Below are 11066 nucleotides of genomic sequence, written 5' to 3'. Positions count from 1 at the left end.
CATACTTGTGACTTATCTCATAATTTATATATTTCATCTCATACTCATAGCTCATACTTGATAAAAACTTCATAATTAATTAATTATAATAATTAATTATTATTTTACCTCATAATTTATATTTATTTAACTTATTATTGTGACTTTCTGCCTCATAATAAATAAATAAATAAATAAAAATAATAATAATAATAATAATAATAATAATAACAATTTTGATTTTTAAAATTCTCGTAATTTCGTCTTTAGTTCTCTAATAGAAGAAACACTTAACTTTAAGTTTGTATATGAGCAGCCTAAATGTGAAAATGAGATTTTGCAATTTTACAACACATTCAAATTTGTTACACACTTCCCCAAAATACATTCTACTTTGATACATATTTATGTAGGTATTATTGTTGTTGTTTACAGTATTTTGCTGCACCCGTACGTTGTTTTATTTTGAAGTTCCACACAGGAAGTCGTGCGTCTTTGTTAATGCCGTTAGCTGGACGCTTGTCTCCTCATCTGACAGCTGGTTCAGACAGGAGTTGTGCTGCCCAGCAGACAGGACTGTTGATGGACTATTTTTCCCTCCGGAGGATATTTTACCGACGCGGTTAACAGAACCGGACTGACCCAGCAGCCACATCGCCCCGGTCCGGCCATGGACGAGCAGGCGGGCCCCGGTGTCTTCTTCAACAACAACAACTCGGGTTTACCAGGCGGTGGGAATATTAAAGCTCCGCAGACTGGCGACTTCGGCGGCGGAGAGGCGGCCAGGGCTCATTACAACATCCCGGGGATTTTACACTTTCTCCAGCATGAGTGGGCCCGCTTCGAGGTGGAGCGGGCGCAGTGGGAGGTGGAGCGGGCCGAGCTGCAGGTAAGCAGCCGCAATCACGGAGGTTTCCATTATCGGACATTGTTTTGGTTGCTAGCTAAGCGAGTGAGAACGTTTCACTAAACCGCATTGGAAAATGTAGGAATTAATTGTTTATTCTGTTATCGGCGCGTAAATATTCCGAACCAAGTCTCACATATAACATGGTTTGAGTGAGAAATATCTAATATTTAATTCGGCATTGTTTTAATCTAACAACCAGCGCACTCTTTGATGACATTTGTAGTTTTATGGATGCTCCGCTCTGTTTGACGCTCTCCTCTGCGCTATATGTAAGTGTATGTTGGTATGTGCAGAGAATGACGCACATTCTTTATGAAATGTAAAGTTTTGTTGTTACACGGGCAGCTTTGCTGATCATTGTAAGGCCGAATTAAAGGACAGGCTCATGTGGATCCAGAAAGGGCACCGAATACTGTTTCTGAGGTTTGTGTGTCAATGTCAAGTAAGACGACACAGAATTACATAATATTTAAATGGCTGTTTGGCGGACTGTTGTCATTACTGATCTGTATCTGCGCTGCTTGCTAACCAGGTTAGCTGTTGTTTAGATTCCCTGCTGGTACTGTGTCCAGTGTAAGTGGTTGTATGATGATGTGATGTTAGCTTGTTTCTGTATCATTAATAGAACCTTGTTTCAGTGTTGGTGGTCGATTACCTGTGCAGCGCAGAAATCTCTGCCTGTGAGATCCATTATCGGACACACAGCTAAGCCCGACAGTGGCTAACTGCCAGTGCCTGACAGTGTTTTGGTACTTTCTGTAGGGAGGGGGGGGGTCCCTTCATCTCTCTGTCATCATCAGCTGTTGACCACAACAAAACAATCAGGACCATCCAGAGCCCCGAGCCTGACACGAGGTTTCCGTCCTCCCACTTCCAAAATCAGACTGCGAGGTTTGCTGGAATGTGTCCGATAATGGACGCACAGCAGAGCGCTGTCCGATAAAGGATGTATAGACGTTGCATTTCCGTGCAGCGCGTGATCCAGTTGAGTCACGAAACGTTGGTGTGTTGGTGGATCAGCTGTAAGTTTCTATCAGCAGTTCAGGCCCAGATGGTCTTTATATAAGAGTGTATATATTGAATAAGTCAGTCTATAAAAGTTTTTACTAAATCAGAATTATCTCATAAGAAACTGATCTGGATTTTTACATACTGATATGTATATATTTTTTCTGGACCCTTCTAAAATGTGAATTATTACTCCAACCTTGCTGTGCATTTGCAACAAGAATGTAGTGTTTTTAGTCTTGTTGATAAAAATCAGTCCAAGGCACATTTTCCACCAAAATATGAACTCTCATGAATTCTCATTTGCATGAACCTCCCACCTGTTTGTTCCTCTCCTCCCACCTGTTGGCTGTGCGCTCTGTGCCGGACATGAAAAACAGACGGGGAAAGTGAATTTCAGGGTCAGAAATACACCAAATGGTCTGAGAGCTGCTCGTGGTTTCTATGACATGATAGCCGTTAGAGCTGCTCGATTTGGTAAAAAACAATCATATTGCGATTATTTTGACTGAAAATGCAATTGTTATGGCAATTTGATTAGTGGAAATTATCAGTTTTGCATGGCAATTTTCATGTTAACTGAAAAAAAAGATGATGTGATATTTACTGAGGTCCGAACCAAACAAACATGATGTTTTTCACCTGAAGAGCAAGATTTTTAGGTCAGTTCATCGCTGCACCACTAAGGTACCTTGTTACCATTTTCTCACCCATTTTTCTTTTTTCAAAAAAGTTGCAGTTTGGTTCTGGTTCTGTGATTTGGATATTGCACTTGGCTATATTGCGATTAATTGTGCAGCCCAACTTGTGGTGCATTTTCTTTCTATTTAGTGCTACACCTCGCAAGACACATCAGCTAGCGCTGGGCTGACAGACGATGCCATCCCCTCTTATAATTTTTGTTTGTTCATGTCCCACTGTTCAAGTCAAAACTGCCCATCTTGGCTTCACTCGCAGCGTCCTTCAGGAGACCCGTTGACAGCGTGATAATGTTGTCTGTGTGAGGTGAAAGAAAGGAGGGCAGCAGCTTATTAACTGTTAGCTGCCAAGCTGGATGCCAGCTCACTACGAGTCCGTTGACTGGGGCAGAACAAATTTGGAAAAAAATATCCAATTGCAATTATTTTGACTGATAATGCAATTACAATATGTTTTTTACGATATTCCAAGGCATGCAAATTTTTACACAGTCTCATTTTCATTTAAAACATAATCTTTGCAAGAATTGTTACCAAACAGAGTCTGTAAAAATATGATCTGTATGCAGGGACATTTCTGCAGCACAATGTTTAATTTGAAACTGTAGTAGACTCACATTTTGCATTTAACACATATTGTGTCTCCTGCCTATGGATGGGAATTGATTTTTACGATTCCGATTCCATTTTTTATTCTGCTTAATGATTCAGTTCTTTATCGATTCTCATTTGGAAAAAAAAGAGAACAAACAGGAAGCTAGATGTGAACTGGAGCGAGTACTGCCAGCCTCTGAGCCAGTCAGTCTCTGTCTGTCGTCATGGTCATCTAAATGTAATGCATGAGAAGGCATTCATTTAACGTTAACAGTTAACAGTTAATAATTGCAGGTTTTACAATGAGGCAAATGATGCTAACATGATAGGCAGTGTTAGTTAGTAAATTATCTGCAGTATTAACAGCAGAGGACGTGCTAACGTTGCCGCTGCTGCTGGGTTGAGATTCACTCCGGAGCGGATCAAAAACGCGACATTCATTCAAAGTTATCGAATGCTGTGTGTGCAAATGTTTCTGCATATTGGTAGTATTTCCTGCCTTTGATGAAATATCCACTTTGCAAGTATTGCAAGTTGCCCTGTTGTCATCCTTTCTCGTGAAATGTAACCAAACTAGCGTTTGTGCCGGTTGGGCGCCATGTTTCCTGCTGGCTGCACTGGTGAATGATGTCGCCACGCACGTTGCTTGCATAAGCTACACAACATGCGTGGTGATGTCATTCACGCCCACTGGAATCGATAAGGGAATCATTTACAAAATTGGAAAATGATTCCAAGGAATTGAAACACTGGGAACCGGTTCTCAACAAGAACCGGTTTTCGATTCCCATACCTACCTGCCATCTGAAGATTGCTGTAGAATCTGATTTGTAGGACAGATCATCTCCTCCTCACCACATTCATTCATTTAAAAGTTTTTTGATGCATTTTGCCTTTAACAAATATTGTACCTCCTGCGTTTTGAAAATTCCAGAAAGACATCTTGCAATTATGATTAATTGTGCTGCCCTGATCAACATTTTCAGGAAATGACTCACAAATATCCTAAAAATGCCAAAATATTGACCTAAACCAGATTTTTTTTCTTAAATCTTGGGGGCAGATTTTCCCCCTCAGTCACATTTTTAGGGGCATTCTGAGATTTTTCGTGTAATTTTTGCCCTTTACGCTGCTTTAGGATGTCTGTTCTGTTTTGTGGCCTGAGCTGCAGCTCTGCTGTGCTCCTGCAGCTCTCTGAGGTCTGTTAGATTACATAAGTAAGACTCATCGGCCGACCTGTGCTGTGATGACAGCGCATCCATAAAGGGAACCACTTCCTGTGAGGCTGGCTTAATGATATGTGGCTCACCATTTACCTCCACTACAACCTGCCAGCCAATCACACAGCGGCGTCCGTCCTCTGTGTCTCCTGGCTGTTTTAGGTCTTTTGTTCTGAGGAAGACGAGAGCAGAGACTGTGTAAAAACCATCACTCCGCAGCGCCGTTTGATTTTTAATTTTCCTTCCCATTGAGCCGGGAGCTGATCAGAGCGTGACGGAGCCGTCGGTCAGCCGGGGCCGGAAACCAATTTCAGCTGTGAATTCATTCGTTCTGCCGGCGCGTCGTATGAATGCTGCTGCAGACGGACTGCGCGTCATTAGTGTCTGAGGCCGAGAGCGTCCCCTTCTTCCTCTGAGGTAATAAAGGAAGAGGAAACAGAGGAAGCTGGCACACAAGATGGGAGAGATTAGTCAGAGTTTATTAGCGAGAAAACAAAGAAAAAGTCCTGCGTGAAGGAAGTTTCCTGAAGAGAGAAAGAGAGGAAGAGGTCCAGTCTGATTCTGTCTGACGTCACAGCTGAAACTGGACCAGCTGGAGATCAGATCAGATCAATGACATGTTTAAAATTCATCATAATAAAATTATCAAGTTTTTCCTCTAAGCTGCTTGATTTTTACAAGTGAAATCAGGACAGTTGGCATCATTTCTGATGTTTAAAATTAAAAATCGGTCTCGTTTCAGATAAAAAACCTCCACACCACAGACATGCTCGCATCACATGTGCATAATTAAACCATCATGAGATCACCAAATACATTTTATTTTGATGCCTTCATGACAGATACCGCAGCCACCCCAGTAATATTGTGCATCCCTGCCATGTAATATCACAGTATTGATCATCACAGATTGGTTTGATATTCAGACATTTTTGTTGATTACAATATTCAATATATTGTTACATCCATATTAATGAGCCTAAATGAAAAATATTAAGATTTTTGATCCGTTCAATTACTTAAATAATTGTGACCAAGTTGTACTGAGCACCAGATGTTCTGTTTGAAAAATTTGTTTCTAAATTACCTAAAATTAATCTTTGATTTCTGCAGTGACCTTTCTCGTTATGTATCTGATAAATGCTGATACCAATACAACTCTGATAAGCTAGTAATTATTAGGTAATATTAGTACGCCAAGTTATCAGTCAGGCTCTATTCAAGAGCGTTTTAACCCAATGTTTTAACCCATTCAACAGTTTAATATACGATTTATGGTTGAAGCAGACAGACAGCTGCAGGAGCTCTGCAGGAGCTCTGCAGGATGCCTGCAGGATGCCTGCAGGATGCCTGCAGGATGCCTGCAACTAGGCCTCAGTGATACAGCTGAAAAACCTATCATGATAGTGAAGTTTCATATCAGTTGACACTGATAATTATTGATCATATAGGTTGTGACTGACAACATGCTCTGTGCTCCAAAGGATGGAAGCGGCTAAGGTGAAGTAGAGCTGCAACAATTAATCAAGTAATCAATTATTAATCAATTAATAGCCAGCTATTTTGATAGTCATTTAATCAGTTTGAGTCATTTTTTAAGGCAAAAATGTAAAAAAAAAAAAAAAAAGAAAAAGAAAAAAAGCTTCTTAAATGTGAATATTTTATGGTTTCTTTCTGGTTTTTGAAGACGTCTTCTTGTGTTTTGGGAAACACCAATTTTCTGACATTTTATGGACCAAACAACTAACTGATTGATCAAAAAAAGATTCATTTATAATGAAAAGAATCATGACAGGAACTCTGAACTCTGGAGTTGGAGTTCAGTTTCTGTCTGTCTCACTGCTGCCAAACTCCATTAACATTTTGATCACTTTAACAGTTACAAACATCTACGCCCTCTACAAGATTATTAATTATTTTTTTTATGATTCATTAACAGAAATGTACTCGGCATTAATTTGAGCTCTGATTAATTTGAGCTCTGATTACTGTGAAACAGACGTATAAAACAGTTATTCTGATCCAGGATGGGAAATTTAAAGGGGGACACCATGACTGCAGCGTTCATGTCATGTGAAGCGAGAATTTCAACTTAACATGTTCCCTTCATCTCTGATGACACGTCGTGGTTATTTTTATTTTTTATTACTCTAAATATTTTACAGGTTTCTCCTTTAAGTGGAGTTGTGACATTGAGTCATGAGTTCAGTGTTTAAATGGTTCATTTAATTGTTCATTGCATTGAGCATCAGTGAGTCATTTTATATTGGATTAAACACAGTGGCAGTAATATGATGTACTGTTTATTGTTACTGGAGTCATGTTCATATGGACGTTTTAATAATAATTTAATTTGCTTCCTTTTTTTTTTCTTTGTCCAAACAAACCGCTTAGTTTTAAAAATAAATTCAACTTGTGTGAGGCTGCTGGGATGCGACATTGAGGTGAAGTCATGCGTGAGCTTTGTGAGCACACACACATGCACACACACACACACACACTCATCGCTCCGGCTCAGGAGGATGTTTGCCGCTCGGCTTCCTTCCTCTCCGACCGCGGCTATAAATACACAGCCGAGAGAACGACGACCGGCCAGCAAACACACACACACACACACACACACACACACACACACACACACACACACACACACACACACACGATGATAGTGATCCTGCTGGGCTCACGTGACAAATGAAATTTAAAAAATCACCCGCCAGGAATGATTTTCTTTCCACACTTAAGGTTCCATGTAACAGACTGGACTGAATGAAAACATATATTTCTGTTAGAAGTGCAGTGATACTGATGCTGTGGAAGTTTAGCTGACACTTTTATCCAAAGTGACCTTTAATAAGTGCGATCTGTGAGTCACACAAGTAAACTGCTGAACTGAGACAGAGACAAATCTTCTTATGTCTTTCTTATAATGTCAATTCGTTATTATAATTATAATTTTTATTAATTATATATTTTTCTTTAGATTGATCATGTTAGACATTAAGAGTCATTTGAAGCCATTAGTCACGTTCTGTAGCAGCCAAATTGTATTTTAAATGCAGCTGAAAGTAGAAATACTGATTCAGTAAAGTAAAAAAGTTCAGGCTCTGAAATGTCCTCAAAGTATCAAAGTAAAAATTAGATGTTTATGTTGTTTTTGTCTTTTTATATCCTTTTGTCATTTTTTGTCTTGTTACATTGTTTTAGTCTTTTTACATCGCTTTAATCTTTTTACATCTTTTTAGTCTTGTTACGTCGTTAACATTGTTTTTCATTTTGTTACATTGTTTTTGTCTTGTCACGTCTTTTTTGTAATTTTTGGTCTCGTTACGTCGTTTTTAGTCGTCTTTCGTCTTTTTACCCTTCTTACGTCTTTGTCATCTTGCTACGCCTTTTGCGGCATTTTTCACCCTGTTACGTTGTTTTTAGTCTTGTTACATCTTTTTATGCCTCCGCCCGCCGAAGGTGCCGGGCCGGAGACATACTGTTCTCCGTTTGTCTGGCTGTACATGAGTCCATGCGTCCGCCCATCACCGATTTTTGTTTGCGCGATAGCTTTTGAACGGGTGGATGGATTTGCACCAAGTCTTGTGTGCTAACACTCTATAACAGGAACATGAACTGATTAAATTTTGGAGACCAACGCTTTCGAGATGGCCGCAAAATGGCCGCCTGACAGACCTGTCTCTAAAAACACACTTATGCCAATCAGGTGTAGGGAACACAAAAAAAGTCACAGTTGTATGAAACTGTTGCAGGCGGAGGCATCAGAATCGACACTTGAGCGTCGACTTCTACCTGTTTTCATTTTGTTTTGTTTGTCGTTTTTCATCTTTTTAGTTGCCTTTACTCTTGTTTCGTCATTTTTTGTGTTTTTACTTTGCTGTAATATTATTTCATCTTTTTCATCTTGTTACGTCATTTTTGTCTTGTCATGTCTGTTATGCCTGATGTGCACTGATGGATACATGTGTTATTGTTATTGTTCTGTTTCTGTTGAAATCAGTCTTGATGCTGGGAAGGCAGCGCACTATGATGCAAAATAAAAAAAATAATCAATAATTCTCCACAAATGCATTAAAACTAAAGTCTGTTTTAGAAATGTTAAGTGTAGAAAGTACAGATATTTGTGTTAAAATGTAGGGAGTAAAGTTAAAAAGTTGGCAGAAAAATAAATACTCAAGTAAAGTACAGATACCTGAAAAATCTACTTAACTAGAGTTACTAAATACTTAGTTAAAAATACCCACTCACTGAACTTGAATCACTTTATTCAAACCGAGGATTTTGTATTTTTTCTTACAGGATGATGATGTCATAAAATATGACAACAGACTTTCAAACCTTCATTCAAAAACCTGAATAGAAGCTTTGAGTGTAAAAAAACAAACAAACAAACAAAAGACATCCAGACTGTACGTCTGTTTAGTGTTATTTTTTGGTTGGTGAAGTCAAACGGATGGAGTCACCTGAAGCAGTTTGGTGAAGAGATGCAGATGTGTGTAGTGAACACAGAGGACAGTGAACGCAGCATCAGAACATCTTCATTTATTCTTCACTCACACGTTTCATGAAGTTGAATGTTATGAACGTGTGCATCTGTGTTTCCTGTGATGCAGAGCAGATGCAGAGTTCTTCTGGCTGCTGCTGGAGGATTTCATCCGTCTGCTGCCTGAACAGTTCAGACCACAAACTCAATAAACAAATAAACCAACAGATAAACACGTGTGCGTCTGTTTTCCATGTGAATCCAGGAAGCAGGAGCTCTGAAATGTTTGTTAAAGTTTGTGGCAGAGTGTCTGACTGATGCCGCCCGACCTTTGATCTCCTCGCTCTTCATTTTCTTCTGATGCTGCTGATCTGGAAACTGAAGCCTCCTCCAGTGTGGATGAGACTGAGAGCATCAGCTGATGTCATCGTGATGACACACACTAAGTGTTGGACAGTAACAGAATGCAGGGACTTTCTCCTTCAGGCCAACAGTCCTCTCATTCTGCACTGAGAGAAAATAAAAGGAAAAAACTGTAAATTGCATAAGATCACAGATGTGTTGGATATGGAAGCTTGTTTCCACCAGTGTGATGCAAGAAACAATCCTGTAAGTAAAGGATGTGTTAGACTTTCTGTCATTTTGATTGACAGGGTTGTAAAAATTCTGTCATTACCTAGAGATGGATAAATAGATTACTTTAAAGGGAAATTAAATTGTACATGCAGTAAATACAAATACAAATACAAAATACACAAAATATCCATGACAAGTGCACAGGTTGCACAAGGTGTGTGTCTGTCACAGACTTCTGCTGGTTGAGTGGCTAACATCAGCTTTAGCCTTCTGCTAACTTTACATATTTTTACAAATGTTGTATGATCCCAAGAAATCTGACCTTTACCTTTTAAATTTTGTGTTCATAATAAAACACTGACTACTGACATGAACTCATGAAGAGGCAGATGTAAACAAACCGGACTGAATGACGCGGTGCAGCAGTTTTCTGTAGTGATGAGTGGATTAATGAGTCAGGATGAGAAAATGAAACGCAGGTTGTTTGTTCTTCAGCCAGAACAGGAGGTGAGATTTTAACTGTCAGTCTGTCAACAGCAGTCTGCTGCTGACTAACGTTCGCTCGAAGGGCTAGAAAGTTTACCGTTGCTTGGCAGCACCGTCGGCTGCTTCTGTCTCCTTGTAGACTAGAATATCTTTTCTCTTTACCATGTTATTAGAGTCTGTCGCTCCTCTTAATGCCAACGATGTGGTAGCATTTGTGTGTAATATTAAAAAATGTTACTCAATACCTCTTTGAACACACTGTGTGAGAGTTGAGAAAACTCACAATTTAAAGGCAACTGCCTGCTTGAAACAAACTGTTTTTGGAGTTTAAAAAATACACTTAACAAAGTTTTACCAACCTATAATCTTTGATTGAGATAATTTCCCATTTTTGTTTAGAGAAACTAAAATGTTTTGAGTTTTAGAACCCCAACAAAACATTATTAGTTGGTCATTTTTATTCAAAACTTGAAAACCTCAAAATGAAAACTCATTATCTCTTCACTCTCATGTTGATTGAAGATCAGGTTTAGTTTTTTAGTCCACAAAACTCTGCTGGAGTTTCACAGGAAAACAGTGTTGCAGAATCTCCCAAACAATGGAAGTGAATGGTGACCAGTTTTCAAATGGAAAAAAGAAATGGGAAATAAAACATAAAATGCCTCCATGCTGCTCGTCTGATGTAATCCAAGTCTCCTAAAGTCCCAACATGCCGTTTGCACACCATCACACACACACACACACACACACAGTTCAGACAGTGTGCACGTGAACGTGGCTCCAAGCTAAAGATCTACAGTGAAGATTCAGACTAAAAACATGATGGAAATAACATGTTTTTAGTCAACTTGGCATGTCAGGGCTTCAGGAGACTTGGTTTACACCAGATGAGCAGTATGGAGGTATTTTATGTTTTTAATATTTTATTTATTTAATATATCATATTTTAAATTCTTCTGAAAAGTGTGCCACTTTGTGCCGTGCAACATGAACGTTGTACATTAACCTGCAAAACATGACAAAAACTCACTAAATGGTTCAACTTTTCAGAATGAAAAAGAACACAGTGTCTGCAGGCAAACAACATTGTTTACCTGCAGCTGACG

The 11066-nt window shown here is 39.2% G+C and overlaps 1 protein-coding gene across 1 annotated transcript in view; it reads left to right on the top strand.

Moving 5' to 3' along the window:
- Nucleotides 1-503: 503 nt before the first annotated feature.
- Nucleotides 504-11066, top strand: part of LOC146329372 (striatin-like) — an 81404-nt gene continuing 70841 nt past the window's right edge. The window contains exon 1 of the mRNA XM_084714642.1: nt 504-868. Within this exon, the coding sequence (XP_084570768.1) occupies nt 650-868 (219 nt within the window). The 5' untranslated portion in view covers nt 504-649. The remainder of the gene's footprint in view (nt 869-11066) is intronic.

The sequence above is a fragment of the Lutjanus erythropterus genome, chromosome 3 (genome assembly GCF_056507025.1).
Source record: "Lutjanus erythropterus isolate fLutEry1 chromosome 3, fLutEry1.hap2, whole genome shotgun sequence".
NCBI lineage: Eukaryota > Metazoa > Chordata > Actinopteri > Lutjaniformes > Lutjanidae > Lutjanus > Lutjanus erythropterus.
The sequence above is the reverse complement of the archived record's forward strand: the minus strand, read 5'-3'. Positions and strand labels throughout refer to the sequence as shown.